The following is a 20,388-nucleotide window of genomic DNA, read 5'->3' as shown; positions in this document are numbered from 1 at the left end:
GATGGGGATGTACAGGAAGATCCCGAGAGATTCTGATAATTGGTGGCGCGAGGTTAAGTCAATAAGAGGTAAAAAGGTCGGGCGAACTCAAGAATGGTGTAATGATGGCTTCAAGCCAAGTGGGAGAGTCCCACCGCTTATGATTGGGCTGTATGATTAACTACTTGCGTGATTTCTGGTTATTAGCATATTGATGGATTAATTCAGCTACGAGAAAAGACCATAAGTAGTAAATTGAGCGGAGGAATTATTAAGGATGTGCTATGGTTAGCCTTATGGGCTCATGATTCAGATTTGGGGAAGGATTCAGGATTTGCGCCTTGTATGCATATGGGTTCAAAGGAGGTGGTTCCGCCGGGTGCCTCGTCAAGAGGGTAATTATGTGTTATGAAATTTATGGAGTTGACTATATTCGCGGCCAAGCCGGAGCGGGTGGCTCTCAGCAGCGGCCCTAGTGAAAAATTCAAAAGAGGAAGTATGGTGTTTAATGATTTCGAGCCTATAGGCGCAGTTGAGGATCAATCTTATGTAATAGCTTACGAATGGAGACTCAGAACGATCTGTGATGCTTTGGCTCGCGGTGTAGCAATTGAAAGATATGAAATGGTTCGTGGGATTTGAGACAGCATGGTCTCGTGATTCGAAGTCGCTCAGGATGAGTGCAGAGGGAGTATGTTATGTGTTGGAAGAAATCAGTAATATCTTTAAGGCAATCAAAGATAAATTGGAAGAAGGTAGTTGATTGGCCATAGTTGAATTTGGCATATTGGTGTTGGCAGTCAGTTTCTGCAGCGTGATCGAGTTATGTAAGTGATTTGTGATGGCACGTATCAGGCTTGTCAGCCGCCGCAATCGATGTTATTCAGAAGCCTTCTTTTATTATGGCTTGTTGTGTGGAAGCAGATTCCGAGAGGGGCTATGGTAACTTAGACCACTGCTTAGAGATTGGTATATTCTACGGTTATGAAAGATTCGCCTGTGTGCTGCTATGGTACTCCAGAAGTGAGTTCAGTAGAAGGTTCTTATATAATGAAGTGTTAAAATGTTAATGTTAATATCGTGTTCTATCATATGTTGAACATTGGTGCAGTGAGTAGCATGGGAATTCAAAGTGAGGACCAAAGTTGCGGCTTGGTGCTGGTAAGGAATGTCTCGGGCTCGGATGAGCAGGAACGGAGCTTCGGTGTTTAAGGTAAGTTGACATTGTCTTCAACATCACCTGAGATTGGTGCTTAGTAAAGGGGGCTTGTATCATGGTTAATGATTCTTGATCGCTTTTCAGCATTAGTGCGGTCGGTGGGTTGGAGGTAGGACCCAGTAAATTGTTATGGTAAATTGTGGGGGAGTGTCCCACAGGAAGGTTTCATAAAATGTGGCGCGTAGTCACTTGACTGATTTAAGATCTAGACCGAGTATGAGGATTGTGGAAATATAATTAATTTGAGAATTTATGCCTGGAGGGCACTCTGTTTATTGGGTTATGGACTGTGGAGGTTTGCTCCGGTTACGATGGTTGTCCTAGTGTGTTATGAGAAGAGGAAAAGTAGTATGGGCCTTTGAAGAGTTATTGGCTTAGTTTCATGTGTTCAGGATCGACTTGAGGTCGGTGGATGGGTGTAAATGTGAATTTGGGCCCTATGTCAGGCCAGTTGTGTTCATTTCAGTAATGCGCTCCTTATGTGGGAGTAGTCAAAGTGTTATTTCATTGGCAGATATATTTCATGAAATGATGTATTGCGCCGTATGAGTTGTGAGACGGCTTGGTAAATTCTTATGTGTTGAGGTTTCGCGTGGCGATGATGTTATGTGGGCAAGATGGCTCTTGAGACTTAGGTCCTGTATCGCACCTCAGTTGTGTTTGAGTTTCGTGGCTTATGACGCCATATGTTCCCTCAGGGATGGTATTATGCACTTAGCGTGCTTATGACCGATATTCGGTATGTTGTATAATGAGCAAATTTAGCTCGATGTATATCTCCTTATGTGAGTTCTACGTATGGATCGGTTGGCACGCCGCCATGGTTATGATGTTCGGATCGGGTTGCGCGCCGCAACAGCATAATGTTCAGTACAGTTCCCCATACCTGTTTATTGTGTTCTGTTTCCTATTTTCTAGGGAAAGTCCGTATTAGTGCGGGAGTTAGGTAATTCTTTCCAGAGTTCAGTTTCCTTTTGAATCGCATTCTAAAATGGTAGCCTATTGGCACATTGTGGTATCACATGAGACTTTTGATTATGTCCGGGGTGGCTTATTGCTTGAGCAGTTCGTACTGGGCGAGATGAGCCCATTGGATTCAGGATCAGTGCAATCTGACTATATAGAGTATGTTAAGGAGCAAGATCTCCACTTGATTCAGAATATGGTGATGTTTCCTGTCAGAAGTATAGACTCAATGATTGGTCGACTCGGCAATGATTACGAATTTCTTCACATCTCTTCTGTTGTGACGGTGTTGTAAGAGTTGGAGTAAGACCTGTGTATGTTATGGGGTGCAATGGGAGCACCAGATTCATGGAATTCCAATTAAGTGGAACAGAAAATGTTATCGTGATCCGGTGAGTAAAATGATGAAAAAGTGTGAATTCAGAAAAGTTGTGCAATTATGATTGGGTACAGCGTGTGGTGGTTGATACGGTGTTCGTATGTTGGAAACAGGCCAGGCATAGAATTACGGATGTTGGAATTGGGCCCTAAGGCTTATTTACCTTGATAAGAGGGAATATCTTCAGAATTGATCGAGCTGATGTGCTCAACGTAGTTGTGGTAGCACGGGAAGGTGCATGAGAAGTTAACCAGTGATTTCAGACTACTCTAGTATAGTTCTCAGCACGTTCGAGGACGAACGTTTGTTTAAGTGGGAGAGAATGTAACGACTCGACCGGTCGTTTCGAGTTCTAACGCTCCGTTCAGCAGTCGGAGGCCATGAACAGCTTCACCTCAGGTAGTATGACTTGTACGCGCAGTCGGAATTAAATTTCAGGAAGTTCAAAGTTGATTCAGGAAGAGAATTCTCATTTCAGAAGCTTAAGCTGAAAGAATCAACTAGGATTGGATTTTTTTTTTAGTAAACGACCTCGGAATCAGGATCTGATGGTTCCAGCAGGTTCGTATGATAATTTCGGACTTGGGCGTATGCCCGGTTCGGGTTTTGGATAACCCGGGAGCGTTTTGGCGCCTATTGTGGAAGTTAGCATTTTAGAAGGAATTTCATAAGTTTGGTTGGAAGTGCATTTTAATTTTATCAATGTCCGTTTGGGATTTCGAGACTACGTATAGCTCCGTATGGTGATTCTGGAGTTGGGAGCGTGATCAGAAGTGAATTCGGAGGTCCGTGGGTCATTTTGGAGCCATTTGGCTAAAGATAGAAATTTGAAGGTTTTTGAGAAGTTTGTCCGGAGGTTGACTTTTTGATATCGGGGTCGGAATCCAATTCCGAAAGTCGGAGTAGGTCCGTAATGTAAAATATGACTTGTGTGCAAAATTTGAGGTCAATCGGACATGATTTGATAGGTTTAAACATCGGAAGTGGAAGTTGGAAAGTTTAAAGTTCATAAAGCTTGAATCGGGATGTAATTCATGGTTTTAGCGTTGTTTGATGTGATTTGAGGCCTCGAGCAAGTCCGTAATGTGTCTTGGGACTGGTTGGTATGATTGGTTGGGGCCCCGGGGGCCTCGGGTGAATTCCGGATGGTTAACGGATCAAATTTGGAAGTTGAAGAACAGCTGAAGGGATCTGGTATCTGGTATTTCCGCTTCTGCGGAAATGGGACCGCAGAAGCGGCCCCGCAGAAGCGGAGAGGAAGCCGCAGAAGCGGACGAGGGCGAGGGCAGCCAGGACCGCAGAAGCGGCCCAAGATCCGCTGATGCGGAACCGCAGAAGCGGTTGGCTAACCGCAAAAGCGGAAGGCCTGGTGTGGAGGGGAGCCGCAGAAGCGGCAAGCGGTCCGCAGAAGCGGAACCGCGGAAGCGGGCAGGGTCCCGCTGAAGCGGAAATGACTGGGGCAGTGAGGATGTTTTAAGTTCGGGGTTGAGTTCATTTCAACCCCATTTTTCTTCCATTGTAGTCGATGGGGAGCAGCTTGGAGACGCCATTTTCTTCACTTGTCATGAGGTAAGTAATCTATACTAGCTTTTGAGTTAAATATATCAATTATACCTGGATTTAGGCGTGAAAATTAGTAAAAAAAGTAGGGTTTTGGTGGAAAACCTAGAAAATCATATTCTTGGAATTTAGCTACGATTTTGAGTATGGAATTAAGAGAAAATCATATATTTGAGTTCCTAAGGTCATGGCTAACCATTGTCTTCGAGAAATTTTGGATTCTGGGCACGTAGGCCCGAGGGCATTTTGGTCATTTCACTAAGCGGAGTTGGGAATTGGTATAATTTGCATTGTTAACAAGTACTTGAGTGTATTCTCATTAGTTTGTCGTTAATTGGCTAGTTTTGGAGCAATGTGCGTTGGTTCAAGCCTTCGAAAGAATGTAGAATGCCGGTTATGAGTCTTCGGAGCGAGGTGAGTCTCCTTTCTAATCTTGTGAGGGGAAATTTACCCCAAAGGTGAGTTAAATTGGTTATGGGCTCCTATTTGTGGGGGCTACGTACGCACGAGGTGAGAGAGTCCGTGCGTAGCTACTATTTGCTATTGTCGGGGTAGCTAGGAACCAAAAGCATGAATACTTGAATTAATTGTAAATTCTTGGATAGCTCAAATTGCTTGTGTCACATGGAATTTGTAAATGAATTTCTAAAGAGATTTAACCTTACTTGTAAAATTTTGTTAAAAGAGGAATTGATATATATATCGATAAATACTCCCTGATAAGTTCTTACTTGATTGATTGAGCATGCTATATTTGGATTAATTGTGAACCCCTTTGAGGGTTTGAATTGCTTAAATCACATTAAATTTATAAAAGGATTTCTAAAAAGACTTAAGCTTCGCTTCCTCAGATTATTTAAAGAGAGTTGGCTTTTTCTTGGATAATTGCTCCATGTTGACTTATTGACTGACTGTCTATCTGTGTGTGTTTATTTTGGAACGGGCCGAACGCCTTGGCAGATTATATAGATGCATCTATAGGCGCGCCGTCGACCCTCGGCAAGTGCACATTTACTTTCTGTTGGATCGGGCCGTCGCCTCGGTATGATTTGCGCATGATATCTTTTATATATTGATGCATGAGGAATCTTAAATGATGACATTGCCTTTCATGGCTTGAGATGAACTCATTAAATGAAGAAAATTAAAATCTTGAAAATCCTTTGCTAACTGTTAAAAGGTATTTACCTGTTTTACAGCTTTGTGAATTAGAATGTGTTATATGAATCCATGATTTCCCCACACATTTAATATATTATTATTGGACCGCTAGTGAGTGTCCAGGTTGACCATCTCGTCTCTGCCTCTTCGAGGTTAGGCGGGATACTCACTGAGTACACGTTGATTACGTACTCATACTACACTTCTGTGCATTTTTGTTGCACAGGTATATGTTACTTTAGGTAGCAGCACGGATGATTTGGGGACTTGGTGAGCCGCATTGTTCGAGACGACCCGCAGCTAGAGTAGTCCCCTTCCAGTACTTTATTTATTGATTCTCTGTCCACTGTATTTCGGGCAGACATTTGTATTTTATTTTCCTTATCAGTAGTTGCTCATGTACTTGTGACACCGGATTCTGGGATAGTTTTCTTTGAAGATGTGTATTAATAGTTAATTCCTTCATTTGAATTGAAACAGAGATCGTTTTATATATGAAAAATGGAAGTAAAACTCCTAGGTTTTCAAAGTTATAAATAGAGAATTTAATTGGTGATTTAGTTGGCTTTCCTGACAGCGGTGTCCGGCGCCATCACGACAGTGGATTTGGGTCGTGACAACATGGTATCAGAGCACTAGGTTCCCAGGGTCTCACGAGTCATGAGCAAGTCTAGTAGAGTCTCGCGGATCGGTACGGAGACGTCCGTACTTATCCTCGGGAGGCTGCAGGACTGTTAGGAGTACTTCCCTTCTTGATTCCTTATCGTGCGATTCGATTTCATGAGAGGCTTATGCCTTTGTTTCTTTCTTATTCAATCCTATGCGACGCGAACCGCTTGTTATAAATCGAAAATTGAAGAACCGTAATGGTACCACAGATGTGATACGGGATGTTTCTCCCGGTATAGCTAATCAGATCATTGTCATCGCCTTATAGAAGAATATTTTATTGTTTCAGCCCAGTAGCGATATTTTCGAGGGCTTTGAGGCTAGGCACAAGTTGCCGCAATGCTTATGAATGACTATTCAACAGTAGTAATATGATGGTAGGGTGTTGTCCACGTGTCAGGGCAGTGAATGATTTCAAGGGAGGTTTACTCAATGCATAATCAAGAGATTCAGTACGTTATTCCCGGCAAGGGGAAAGGTAATCGAACTAAGGAGGGTCAGGTGGATTGGTGGAAGTAATTAGACTTGGTAATTGCAAGCGCGGTGGAATTTTTCTTCTATAATTGGGGTGCAGTCGTCCTAATTGGACGTATAAAGTTTGTCGGTGTTATGATTTTCTACAATTCGCCTTTGAGGCAGGGTATTGTGAAATGGTATTAGAGATTCAACTATCAGATATCGCTGGATGGGTGGTTCAGGATTGAATCAGTATTTCTATTGTTGACGGTTCGAGAAAGATGACCTTCGGAAGGGTTTGGAGTTAGTAGCAAATTAAGGATTCAAGTTCGATGAAGATAAATTTTATTAAGGCAACAACCGAGCAGCAAAAGATGAGAAAGGCACGCGAGGAGTGTCAGGCGGAGTTTTAAATTGCTAAAAGGCCAGGTATATGAAGCAAAGGTTGAGTAATCGATTAAGGGGATGAGCTCCGCCAAAGTGGGAGAGTGGCGGAGATGCATATGGAGACAGTGGAGGACACCGGCGGTGGAGCAGCTGCCACCGGCGGGCGTCAGTGGAAGCGGTGGCGCCGCTGCTGGAGGGAGACGGAAGGGGAGGGGGTGTTTGAGAGTGAGAGAGATAAGAGAGGGATTGGGAAAATGTTTTGAAGTAAATAAGAGAATGGGAGGGGATACCCGTTTTTTACACTCTGTTTTTTAAAAAAGCGACCAACGTTGGTCGCAAATTTTGGTATCCAATGTGTATTGACTATTTTGACCAAAATAGCGACCAAAGTTAGTCGCCAATTTCTGACCGTTTGACCATAATGGCGACCAACATTGGTCGCTATATCTTTAATTTATTTTAATTCAATTTAATATATATAGCATAAGTGTATATATATATATATATATATATATATATATATATATATAGACACAGACGCACGATTCGTAGTACTATTCATCCCTTGTATTACAAAAGTATTAACGACTTACATTTATATTATTTAGATAATAAATACAAAAGTAATTTTTAATTTTGACCATTGTTGACCTGAATGGAGACCAACTCTGGTCGCTATTTTTTCAAGAATTTAATTTAGCGACCAAAGCTGGTCGCTATATTTAAATCAGATTTAATTATATTTCATATAATATTTAAATTAATAATATAAATTATTAAAATTGTATAACTGGGTCCCATTGGAGCGACCAGAGTTGGTCGCTACCTGCCTACCCTTTAGTTAGCGACCAACGTTGGTCACAATTTTTATATTATATATATCTATATTTTATAATCTGAAGTTGATATGATTATATAAGATTCTGAGTTTTCGTTTCCAAAGCATATATGTATATATATATAAAATCATTAAAGAGGTCGTGCTTTTGAATGCCTCAGAAATCATTAAAGTGTTGGCTTCGTTGTGCAGGAGTCTCCAATTCCTATTTCCTATGGAACCCCAGCACCCCCCTATAAATTAAAAAATTCGATCACGAGGACAAGGAGATATGATTAAATACTCCTTTGGCGTGGAAGGAACTAATAGAAGAGCTGTTAGTGCGATCCCTCACCCTAAATATTTAATACTCAATCACGCCGTCCTTATTCTTTTCCAAATCTGGTAATTATAAGGAGTAGCTGGAACTGGCCATATTGGTCTTGCCAGCAATTCATTCTAATAATATTACGTCATTGTTATTAAGTTATGATTTGTTGGGCCTATAGTCTAATTGTCAACAAGGATTATTTGGATAATTAGATAATAATCTGGATTCATAAATGTACCGAATCAAGACCTAAATCCTTTTTCATTTCCGAATCAAGTAAAATCAAACAACGAGGAAAGCGACGTCATACTTGGGAATTACAATATTAAGTCTTGTGTCCACCTGGCGAAGTATAGATCTATTCTTGGAAATTACAAAAACAAAAACGGGTAAGATCACTAATAAAGAAGTCAATGCAGCCATCTTTTAAGCTCATTTACTATCAACATTTAATCAACACATTCTACACACAGAGAGAGAGAGAGAGAGAGAGAGAGAGAGAGAGAGAGAGAGAGAGAGAGAGAGAGAGAGAGAGAGAGAGAGAGAGTGTAGCAGTGACAGTAATGGCAAATGAACAAAGAGAGAGCGGAAAAAAGCAGGTGATAGCCATAATTGGAGCTGGTATTAGCGGCCTATTGGCCTGCAAATACAGCCTTTCCAAAGGTTTTGATCCCATTGTATTCGAGTCCGAGAGTAGTATTGGAGGTGTGTGGACTAAGACCATTGAGAGCACAAAGCTGCAAACACCAAAACCTCTTTACCAGACACCAGTTCTCTGATTTTCCATGGCCTGATTCTGTAACCGATGTGTTCCCCGATCAACACACCGTTTTAGAGTACATTGAGTCGTACGCACGACACTTTGATTTGCTCCGCCACATTCAGTTCAATACCAAAGTGTTGAACCTCAGCTATGAATCTGGTGGCGACTCCGGCGGAGAATTCAATTTGTGGGGCGGCACCGGCGAGCCTTTTAGCACTAAAGAGAAGTGGAACATCACTGTACAGGACACTGGAACCCTCTCCATAAAGGTAATAACCAATTACACCACTACAAGTTACAACAAATCTATTTAAAGTTCACGTTTTTCAATTCGTCTCCACTCATTCATTCGCTTTAAAAAATACTCCACTGTAAAAGAGAATCCTCAAGATCTCGTAGAGTTTTAAATAACACATGCTCGCGTAAATCGCACTATATATAAGCTTTGATTGGAGAGAGAAAAGTGCCAGTTGGAATTAAGCACTGTCTATTTATTGCTTACCACTGTCCGTTTGGCAAGGTGGGTTGCTCTGGTGCCCGGTGGTAAGCACCCTCCACTTCCAACCAAGAGGTTGTGAGTTCGGGTAACATCAAGAGCAAGGTGAGGTGTTCTTGGAGGGAAGGATGCCGAGGGTCTATTACAGCCTCTCTGGTAAGGGTAAGGTCTGCTTACACACTATCCTCCCGAAACCTCGTTAATGGGATTATACTGCGTGCTTTATCATGGGCACCGAACTTTCATTTGCTAGTAATAGAAAGAAAAATGCCCAAAGTCCATTTTCTTGCAATCTTTCCATGTTTAAACTTATAGCATCAGTTTTTTTAAAATTTAATTTATGTACTATATATTACTCACTACTTTATTAATAGTAAAAGAAAATTTAAAATTATGTTGTTGAAAAGTTACTTTGATTGATAAAACATCATGATATCAAGTTTAATATTTAACCAGTTAAATAACTTTGAATTTTTAAAGATTGATGTAAAATAAAAACAATAATATTATTAATGGGATGATGATTAAACGTTTTGGAAATTCCAAAAAAGCAAGTGTGGTATAGTAAATTGGAAGTGAGAAAGTGTGTTTTAATTTTCATGATAGACAGAAGAGAAATCAGAGTAACCCGTAAGCATTTACTAATAAGAAATGGCTACACAAAGGACTCATATTCCAAATTAAAATCTTAATTTGGGGTTTCATTAGGTTTACTTGAGGAAATACGTGAATTTTGCATGCAGGTATACCAAGTTGATTTTGTAGTAGTTTGCGTGGGAAGATTCAGCCAAGTTCCAAATATTCCTGAATTCCCTCCAAACAAAGGTCCACAAGCTTTCGATGGTGAAGTAATCCAGTCAATGGATTATTCCAAAATGGACTCCACAACTGCAACTAATTTAGTCAAAGATAAAAACGTAGCCGTTGTTGGATTCCAAAAATCAGGAATGGACATTGCCATGGAATGCTCGACCGTTAATGGTAATTAACTGCTATTGATCTTCCATTATTCTACCTCTTTTGTTGTTTGTTTATATATAAAGCCAATTATCAGTGGCGGAGCCGGGATCTCCACGAAGGGATTTTGAACCCCCTTCACCACTAAACTATACTTTAGGGTTGTGTCAAGGGTGTTCAAAACTTAATATATAGAGATAAAAACCAGATTTTGCCTTATATATGCAGTGTAATTTTTTGGCGAAGGAGGTTCGGGTGAAACCCCCCTTGCGCCCCCTAAATCCGCCCTGCCAATTATTATTGTATATTAGCTTAAGGTGGTTGTAGGAACTTCAAATCTTGAATCCAATTATTTGCACTAATTAATGATTTAGCAGGGATTGAACGTCCATGCACAGTAATAATCAGGACTCCACACTGGAACCTTCCAGATTATTTTCCGTGGGGATTCCCTCTGGCAAAACTCTATCTAAGTCGATTCTCCGAACTTATGGTGCATAAGCCCGGTGAAGGCCTTCTTTTATATGTCATGGCTACTATTCTTTCACCTCTGCTAATTCTTACTGTATCTATCGTGCGTGTGGAATAAACTCACAAATCATGAGTAGTACTAATCGATTTCTCACTATCATATTTTATACAGAGGTGGGGATTCTCAAAATTTGTGGAAAGCCATATAAAACACAAGCTCAAGCTTTGAAAACATGGAATGGTTCCAGAGCATAGTTTCTTAAACGAATTGAGCGCATGTTTAGTTTCTACGGTGCCTGAGGGCTTCTACGACAGAGTTGAGGAAGGACGTCTCAAGCTGAAGAAAGCAAAGAGTTTTGGATTTACTAAAGAAGGTATCGTGCTTGAGGGTCAGGCTGAACCAATTAAATCGGACTTGGTCATACTCGCTACTGGTTGGAAGGGAATAGACAAGCTCAAAAACGTATTTGAATCACCAACTTTTCAGGAATACATAGCAGGCTCAGATGGTTCTGCAGTTCCTCTATATAGGTACGTAATTAAAGCCTAACATTCTCTGGGATGAAAGGATTGTTCATGCAGAGCGATGAATAATAATAGCGGGATTGTTACCTCATGAATAATAATACATGAATTATCGTGCAAGATTGACCTAAATTAATCTTGGATTCCACGTATTGCTAATACACGTATACAATCTTTCCCTTATAAAATAATATACACAAAATTCACATAATACCTAGTTTTATCGGAACTAATAATACAGAGTTTATTTTTCATTATTAAATTCCTCATACATAACTTATGCAAAAATCGAAAGTTGTAGTATTAGTTATATGTAGATTCAATTAGTTATATAGGGAAATTTATACTGAAAATCAAACGCAGTACTTGTACTTAGTCATTTTAAACGAAAATTTGATTTTCGTATACTTCGGACTGAACTAACCATGTGTATAATTGTCATGACATTCTGCATTATTATTATCAGGGAATGTATTCATCCCAAAATTCCACAGCTGGCAATAATTGGGTTCTCAGAAAGCGTGGCAAATCTATACACATCGGAAATAAGGTGTCGATGGCTGGCAGAACTTCTAGATGGAAAGTTTAAACTACCTAGCGTCAAGGCCATGGAGAAAGACATAGCACAATGGGATAAATACAAGAAAAGATACAGCAAGAAATACTACAGGAGATCATGCATTGGTGCATTGCATATTTGGCACAATGACCAACTCTGCAAGGACATGGGTTGGAATCCTAAGAGAAAAAAGGGTCTCATGGCGGAGTGGTTCGAACCTTATGGCCCATCGGATTACACCGCCTAATTCAACAGCACAAAGAAGATTTGTCTGTTGCTTTTCTTACATTCTGCTGCGTGGTTTTCCTTATTTTACTGTCTTAAAGGTGTGCTGTCACTGTTGTGTCTTTCTCATATGAGGTAATAAGCTTGTTTATCCCACCCTGGAAAGCTTTATACATCAGCTCGACATTCATACATACTCTTCTTTTTAGAAACTCGGCAGAAAGATTGTGCAACAATAATCATCTCACAGCAACTATGAGAAGCAGCTGGGTATAAGAATCAGTAGGTAGATTAACATAGACATCCAAACATTAAATTAAAACCTCTCGAGGCTTGTATACATCCAAAGTCTTGCTGATAAAAAGTTGTAGAAAAGACAATTGCACTACGTGTATTTTGCGTACACCAAGCTTGCAACACCTTAAAGGGATTGATTGACCTCAAGAAACTAAAGGAATGAAGAGGGGGTTGGGGCTACAGAGTAAATTCAAGATATAACCTGTTCATTCCTTTCCGTTCCACCAAGCTGACTCCTTAACCAAGATGCCGAACATTATAGAATCCAACATATAGCCCAACATATTTACATAGGGAAGTAGTGTAAATAATTCAATGTACAGTTGTTCCGTAGTTGTATAAAGCTATCTAAAGATACGAGCCACCTTGGAGGAAAGAGGCTCAGCAATCCTATTTTTAGAGGAAAAGGCTCATCCATCAAACATAGTCGTTTAAGTATATGAAAGGAGGCTTAGATAAGTTTCAAAGAAGGCCTGAAAATCGAATCCACTCAACTAATAACCTGAAAGAGAATGCGGAGTAAGATAACTCATAACCAGCGAATAATATTTATCAACTTAATAGCAGAACTAGACTATCTTACAATTTTCATATTAATAATCTTGGACAAGGTAAACCTAAAATAAATTACGAAAAAGCCAATGGATTATGATATTCTAAGAGGAGTTCTGTAGTTCAAAATTGACAATAATGTCTTTTTCCCAGTAAATATAAAGCATCTTATTGCTTCACTTGAATTTACCAATTATTCAGTTAAAATTGCTCTTTGTGCACGGGCAAAATTCACATCATCTATTTCTGAAAACACAGGAGGAGGATGTTCACCGCTTTAGCACTAAAATAGCAGACCACCACTTCAAAACTGCACCTGCTAAGCCATTTGGCAGACATTCCTACGGCTTCAAGGTTCCAGGTTCTTTCATCCGAAAGCAAAGTTATCATAGATTTTTAGGGTTGTCCTATATGATTAGTTATGCAACTATTATAATACAGGGTTTGTCATGCAGGAACAATAATGTAGGAACTGTTTTCTGAAGAATAAAGAAGTTTCATAAAAACTTTCAAGGAAACCTAGTTGTTATACCTATGAAATGAGAAATCTACTCACCTTGGCTTCATTAGTGTCACAATGCAGAAACCACCAAGGACTTTTCTTTGACAATAACCTGAATGCAAAAATACCTTGCGATAAAGTATATAATATTACAAGAATTTCAATGATTTCAGTTATTCTAACAACTAACACACTGCTTATCTAGAATTCCTGTAACATATATGGATATCTAACATTAAGAACCTCCAGCCTCCAACTGAAATCAACAACGTTTATTGCTGAATCAATGGAAAATACCTCTCAGACCACAAACAAGGAACAATACAAAGAGCATCGAAAGAATCTTGTCGAGGAAAAACATGGATCCACATACTTAAATCAATAAAATACAGTTTTAGGTTGCATGCAAAAGGGAGGATGATGGAAGATATCCATTACCTGATAATCCCAGCCATCATGCGTAATCCCATGAAAAGGGTCAAACCCAACCAAACACCAGGAAGACCAAGATGTCTAGGAGCAAAAAGCAGAAATCCCGATGATATTGCCCCCACCAGCATCTTTATGCAGAAGTGAAAGAGGGATTTTTACGTGGTGTGAATATATACTTGGTAAGTATCAATATCATAATGCACTACATACTTACCATGGAGCGAGCTGCATAAGGGAAGTCTGAAACACCATAATGGAGGCCATCAAAGATAAAGGCAAGAGCATTTATTGGTTGACTGGCACTGACAAACTGCAGCAATTTTAAGTTTTGAACTTAGTTAATTAGCAATAACCACACTCTTTAGAAAATCAGTTAAAGATAAGAAAAATCTGTTAAATCGACAATTTTAAGGAAAGATTCCCCAAATGGTATAGAGACATACCAATACACCTGTACTAACCACAGCTAACACTTCAGCATCCTTGGTAAATAAAGTAGATAAAGAGCCAAAAGAAACACCTAATGCAGCTGCCAAAAACACACCAGCAAGTAGCCCTATCTGCAAATTATGGGTCCAATCCGATATTAAATTAGCGTAGAGCGTCTCACAACTTGCAGGAGAAAAAAAAAGGAAGTACAAACCTTTAACACATAGTGTGTAATTTCGGTTACTACCACGTAATCACCTTTTGATAAATAACTAGCAATCAACGCCTGGAAACAAAGTAGGAATAGTTGCGTCAAATTGAGAAAAGCGTGATAAGATGTATGACAACAACTATTACTGGTCAAATCCAATATATGTCATCTGATATATATTCTTCGAAAGCTTCGATAAGCCCCGACAGTTGTGGCCAAGTCGAACATGGTTTTTTTGCTAATTGCTAAACAAGAAAAAGAATAGAGGCCAGCACAGTGAAGCAACATACATGCACAAACACAAGAAAGGTTCTGATATAGGAGATACATGAGAAGAAAGAAGTTATGAGGAGAATCGGAACCATATCACATGGGATAACATAATTTCATTTATATTCAACTTACCTGTGCAGATGCAGCCAGTGCATCTGTGAGGAGGGAGACAGCTAACCAAACTTGTAAGCATATTTGATGAGCAGCCATCGCTACAGCACCTTGACGGGCAGCCATTGATGTAGCAAGTGTCATTGTGAAAAGGACAGAAAGAGTTCTTCCAATTAGGAAACCACCTAAGGCAAGACAAATACAAAATCAGATGAACTCTTTAACTGCCATGAAAAATACACAGACATGAAATGCTACAAGCATGGAGAGATTGTTGTGGTACAAGCAAAAAGGCGAGCTTGTGTTTCAAATAGGACTAATCCTGGAATACCCATCTCAAGAATAAGCACTCACCAGATTTTAAATAGCCACCAAATTGCAGTTCCCCAAATCGTGGCGGTAATAATATTACTCTCTGATTTAAATACCAGATCATAGAAAAGGCCACCAGGTATCTAGAAAAATCGAAGCACATAAGTAATTCATTCATATAAAGATAAAGAGACTTGATAAAAAACTAATAGAGAGTGGACAAGAAAAGCAAACATGATTAGAAAGAGCAATGAGAAGTACATACTGTGAAATGACAGTGGATATGGCAGCTCCGGATACACCCAAGCCGAAATAATACATAAGTAAGGGAAACAAAAATATAGCTATAAAGTTTCCAATGCCTGCACAAATTAATATGTAACATCAATACAAAGATATGACTTTAGCTCCATTAACATATAAAGGAAGGACAAAAGAATCACACTGTTAATTCATAAAATTGCATTGACAAACTTTAAGGAGTGGAAACCTTATCTTTTTGACATCTGTCACGTAGACGTAGGACACTTACATAAGATCCTTTTTCACTATCAAATTACTTTCTGTAACTATAAACATCCATTAGATAGTACTCCTTTCACAAACTTACATAAGATCCTTTTTCACTATCAAATTACTCTCTGTAACTATAAACATCCATTAGATAGTACTCCTTTCACAATCAAAAGAGCGACTAGATATGGGACTTGATAAGTTTCTCGTTGTATTAGATTTTACTCCCTCCGTTTATATCATATTGTCAAGAAAGATTAGCTCAGCCTGGACGATGATCCTGTTGGTTTTTATGTAGCTCCTTTTGGAGATAACTTGGGTAGTCTATTTATCCTCTCAGTGAAGTAGTAGCACTCACTCCACTAATTGGTATAATTCCTGAAACTCAAGCATGCAGATTTCTTAAGAGAGAATAACCCCGACTTGCAGTGTTCACAAAAGAACCATACAATTTAACTAATAATGATCCAACTATCAACTTAAAAGATAAATAGGTACTCATAAACTGTCTGCTTCCCTATTCCTGCAAGAACCACCCTTAACTAGGGAAGTTTCTATGCACTGATACCTAGAAGATGGAATATATATGTCAAAACTGCATAAATAAAACCAGCAGAAAGAATCTTTGGCAAGCACTATTATCACTTGGACAGCAAGGGATTCAAGACTTGCCTAAACAGAAGACTGGAGTCTTTGTATCCTTAAATCCACGGAATATGCCTTGAAGGGCCAACGAAACTACAAATGCAGGAGCGCCAAGAGCACGCAGAGCAAGGAATCTTTTTGCTGGAGCTCTCATAGGTGAAGTCTATAAACAAAACAGTTTTCTTAGTAAGAACTCATAGGAAATCTTTATGTACGTACACATACAAAACTGTGCATTGAGGGGCTAGCATGCACTAGAAGATAATTTTATGACCCACAAGTAACTGTTTTCGCAGTTTCCTACCCCAAAACATTGCTTTAGAGGTCATCAGGAGTTTTTCTCCTCCAAACCATATGGGAATCTAGTTATGCTAAGAAACCTGGTCTCTCTTTGTCAAGAAGTACAACTGTTATACTAAGTAAGATTATCAAAATAACGAAAACAACTCAATTCACTCAGGTTGCGAGCATGAGTTCACTAAATGAAACACTGAGACAACATTATTATGTTCCTTGATTAGGGAATGCATAACTATTATTTCACACTATAAGCTTATTAGTAGACATCATCAAGTTGCACAGGTTGATATTGAAGTTGCAACCTAGCCTAATGATTGCATCTTCATTCTGCACCCAAGTGGTGTATAGTACAAAATTTCATAAAGGTCTGCCCCTCATTTTGCTTCTGCTTTCTCTACTACGGGCCCATACCTCCCGAAAAAAGGAAAAAAAAATAAAAAGACGTCGCACAGATAAAAACAAACAAATACTGTCACTGAACAATAACCATAAAGGTTATATCAGTTCTAGATTAGCCAGGATGAGGCGTTATAGAAGCATGTATCTAGAAATGGCCTCTCATGAGCCTTACTTTAATGCCTTTTTCCTTCTTCATGATACTATGTGCACTGATGCTCTGGATACATACTTCATAGAATGAAAGCAAGCACAAAAACAAAGAAACTCAAAGGGAAAACAGGAAAGGTACAAAACATATATGCCGTCATACAGATGATATGCCCATCAAACCAATAAGTAGTTCAGATCCCAAAGCCAAAGCCAAAGCTTCAATGATGCCAATGCCAACTGCTAAAAATAATGCTGTAGACACAGAAGAAAACTGATGCCTTTCTGCTACCCCTATGGGAAGTCTACCGTTGGTGCCTTCTGCCTCCTCTGCACAACATAAAGATAAATGTGTGTGATAAAAGTCAGGGCACGAATCATAAAGCTCTTAGTAGGACCATCAACTCTAGGTCAGTTGAATGCCTAAGCAATTACAATGCAAGGTATGACAACAAAATAATACAACACCTACCTGACATGTAAACTTTGGTCGCATTCTTGGCAATGTCTTCAGCCACAAAAGATGTAGCAACACTAAGTAGAGGAACATTAAATAGCTTTGAAATGATGTTAAAAACCGATATGGAGACACCCGCTGAAGCTAACTCCACTGAACCTGTAAAACAAAAACAATTCTTAAGGTCCACGAGAGTAACAGTAAACATAGAGAAACCAACACTTCCTCCACCGCATCATGGTATCCCTCATAAAGGAAAATTGGAAGAAACCAAAAGACCCAAGTCCAGTGAAAACTGGACATAGTGAAGAAAATCAAATTCCTTTTAAAGAACACTGAGAGGCAACAAAGACATTAAAAGAAAACTCTCTCCCACCCCGTCCTGAAAAAGGAAAAATGATTTTGACGGATATACGTTACCATCAGTAATTGGAGAGAAAGGATTCTGAACTCAGGTAATACACTACAAAAATAATAAAACTACTCTAAGTAGGAAAACAGCAAAGAAAACATTATTTTCTTCTACCCCACAAGATGAAGGATGGCATGCATTTCAACAGTATAGAGACTAAAGTACATCTGACAGCCACAATCAATAGTAAAGATATATATGTTAAATCAGTCCAACCACAATGCATTATGCAGGACCATGACAACTAGCTAGACAACCTACTGATCCCAATATGTTGAACAACCACCATCAGCTCCAGCTACCAGAATTAAGGCTCATTGCTAACATAAGATCCTGACATATCAGGCCCCAAACACCACCACCACCACCCCCCCCCCCCCCACACAAATAGGAGGTTGTCTATACCAATTCATCTGTGATCTCAGAAGATTGTAAAATCCAGTTAAACAAGCATAAGTTCCAAAAACGCTGAATGTGTAATATTTCCACCTTACCCAGGCGCCCAATATAAGCAGTCTCCATTAATTGTACCAAAGGATCAATGGCCTGTCCAGCAATTGCTGGTAAAGACAGCATCACAAGCTCACGCCTGACCTCGGAAGATCGAGATGAACTTGTAGGAGCCTCTGTTGAGTCACTTTCAACATTTTCTATTATGGGAACAGTCTCATTCAACTCACTGAAAGTGACAAAAGGACGAGGAAAAAGAAAACTAGATCAGAAAAGGGATGTGAAGGGTAAAATATTCATATTTGTCACAATATTTGCCAGTACAACCAAAATTAAACAAAAAAAATATGATCATGATGTCACCAAAACGATGAGGAGTAGCAACTTGATCTGACTTGAAAATTATCAAAAAGGCAAATTAGTAATGCAGCCACTTTGCCATGAATTAATTATATAAACTAAATCTGTATTGTAGCTCGCCATAAAATCTACGAAGGCAATTAATATGTTAAACATCTGTTTATAGAATATTCTAAAACCCCTCCCTCCCACCTCTTGCCCCACCCTGTGGCAGACAAACACCAAAAAAAAAAAAAAAAAAAATTATGGATGTAGTCCACATTATGGCATATTCAAAGTTCAGAATATGTACTAGGTTCAGTTAAGTTTCATCAACGAACCTAACCTCGGTAATAGTTACATTTAGAGGGGGAAAAAACCTGTGTATGCACACAGACAAGAAATGTGAGAGCTGCATAACTCCAATGTTTCATTTAGATGCTAGAGTCCCAAACCAAGGCAATTAAGACAAACAACTCACTGTCCTTGCCCATTCTAGGAGAGCCTTCTACTACTTGAGATACCAAAGTTCACAAAAGTACAAAGATCTTGGACAGGTAATAACCCTGTTATAACACTTTAAATATTTTCATGCGGCATGAAAGGGAAGTCCAAAGCTGGATATAGTGGTAACATGAAAGTTTAATAAGATGCAACAAAGTGCACTTCTGTTAATGTTGCGACACATCATCAGGGGAAGCACCGAGTTCTCTTTTTCGAGCAGCCCACTTCAATGTCAAGAAGCTTTGTAAAGCATCAACTATTTCACATTATTAACAATGTAATTGGCAGAGACCACTAAGATACTCATTTGCAAGAATCTACTTCAGGAAAATATCTAGTTGAGATTTTTTTTTTTCAAATTCTAACTAGCATCTTAATTAGATAACACTTCATGGGGAATGACAGCTAATACGACCAATACCTAAATTCTGCCTATCATCAGGAAAAACCTAGAATGCAGAAAACTGAAGCGAGATCAGGGTCTTACAAAACTTCTCCACTCGAGCTTGCGAGATAATCATTTCCCTTCACAGTAGTATCCCGCAAATCAGAAGCTTCTGCACCACTCTCTGAACTTAACTTATTACGGAACCTTAAAAGTTTCCGCGTCCTTGGGCAAATAACAGGTGGAGTTAAAAAACGTTTGCTTCTTTCAATAGATAAAGAACAATTGTTGCCACCATAAATATATCCCAAGCTATTCTGACTGACTCTTGAAAAGGAATTACGACGCCGATGTGAATATCTTAACGAGCAGATTTTGGATATTTCCTCTTTCACTTCCAATTCAGCAAACCCATTATACATCGCCTTACTAGTCAATTGTGCAGCTGTCATTTTATCACTTGGCCTCCCTCACTTCACTATCAATGTGAATGAATCTGATGATCATACAGAAATTTAAGAATGAATAAGCAACTGGAGAGAGAAATAAATAATAAAAAATTAAAAAAAAATAGGGGGAGGGAGGGGGGGGGGGTTACAGGTTTCAGAACATTGAAAACCGCTGATACCTGAAGCTCTAAGCCCCTAAAGCGTAAATTCTAAGCAAGATGTTAACTTTTTCTTTTCTTTTTGATGACTCGTAAATTAGGATGATATCCATTGACAAAAATGTAAGGTGGCAACTTTTTTCTTTGTGATAATTGAAAACTATGATGATTTCTTCAGTAAAATGCAAAAT

General features: G+C 39.2%; 1 protein-coding gene and 1 pseudogene across 4 annotated transcripts in view; one reads left to right on the top strand and one right to left on the bottom strand.

The window, feature by feature from the left end:
* Nucleotides 8,455-12,070, top strand: LOC109231834 (annotated as a pseudogene).
* Nucleotides 12,208-20,388, bottom strand: part of LOC109231157 (protein DETOXIFICATION 45, chloroplastic-like) — an 8,628-nt gene continuing 447 nt past the window's right edge. For 2 of the 4 annotated variants that reach the window (XM_019396724.1, XM_019396726.1), the window contains exons 2-15: nucleotides 19,693-20,086; nucleotides 18,407-18,591; nucleotides 17,516-17,659; nucleotides 17,207-17,373; nucleotides 16,225-16,360; nucleotides 15,305-15,401; nucleotides 15,082-15,182; nucleotides 14,749-14,912; nucleotides 14,347-14,418; nucleotides 14,147-14,263; nucleotides 13,918-14,013; nucleotides 13,710-13,831; nucleotides 13,326-13,383; nucleotides 12,726-13,176 (exon numbers count right to left, since the gene is read on the bottom strand). In XM_019396724.1, coding sequence (XP_019252269.1) covers nucleotides 13,156-13,176; nucleotides 13,326-13,383; nucleotides 13,710-13,831; nucleotides 13,918-14,013; nucleotides 14,147-14,263; nucleotides 14,347-14,418; nucleotides 14,749-14,912; nucleotides 15,082-15,182; nucleotides 15,305-15,401; nucleotides 16,225-16,360; nucleotides 17,207-17,373; nucleotides 17,516-17,659; nucleotides 18,407-18,591; nucleotides 19,693-20,042 — 1,830 coding nt within the window. In that variant the 5' untranslated portion in view covers nucleotides 20,043-20,086 and the 3' untranslated portion in view covers nucleotides 12,726-13,155. The other 2 variants (XM_019396725.1, XM_019396727.1) reach the window with 2 other exon arrangements.

The sequence above is a fragment of the Nicotiana attenuata genome, chromosome 8 (genome assembly GCF_001879085.1).
Source record: "Nicotiana attenuata strain UT chromosome 8, NIATTr2, whole genome shotgun sequence".
NCBI classification, from domain to species: Eukaryota; Viridiplantae; Streptophyta; class Magnoliopsida; order Solanales; family Solanaceae; genus Nicotiana; species Nicotiana attenuata.
Note: the sequence above shows the minus strand (reverse complement) of the source record. Positions and strands in the feature narration are given on the sequence as shown.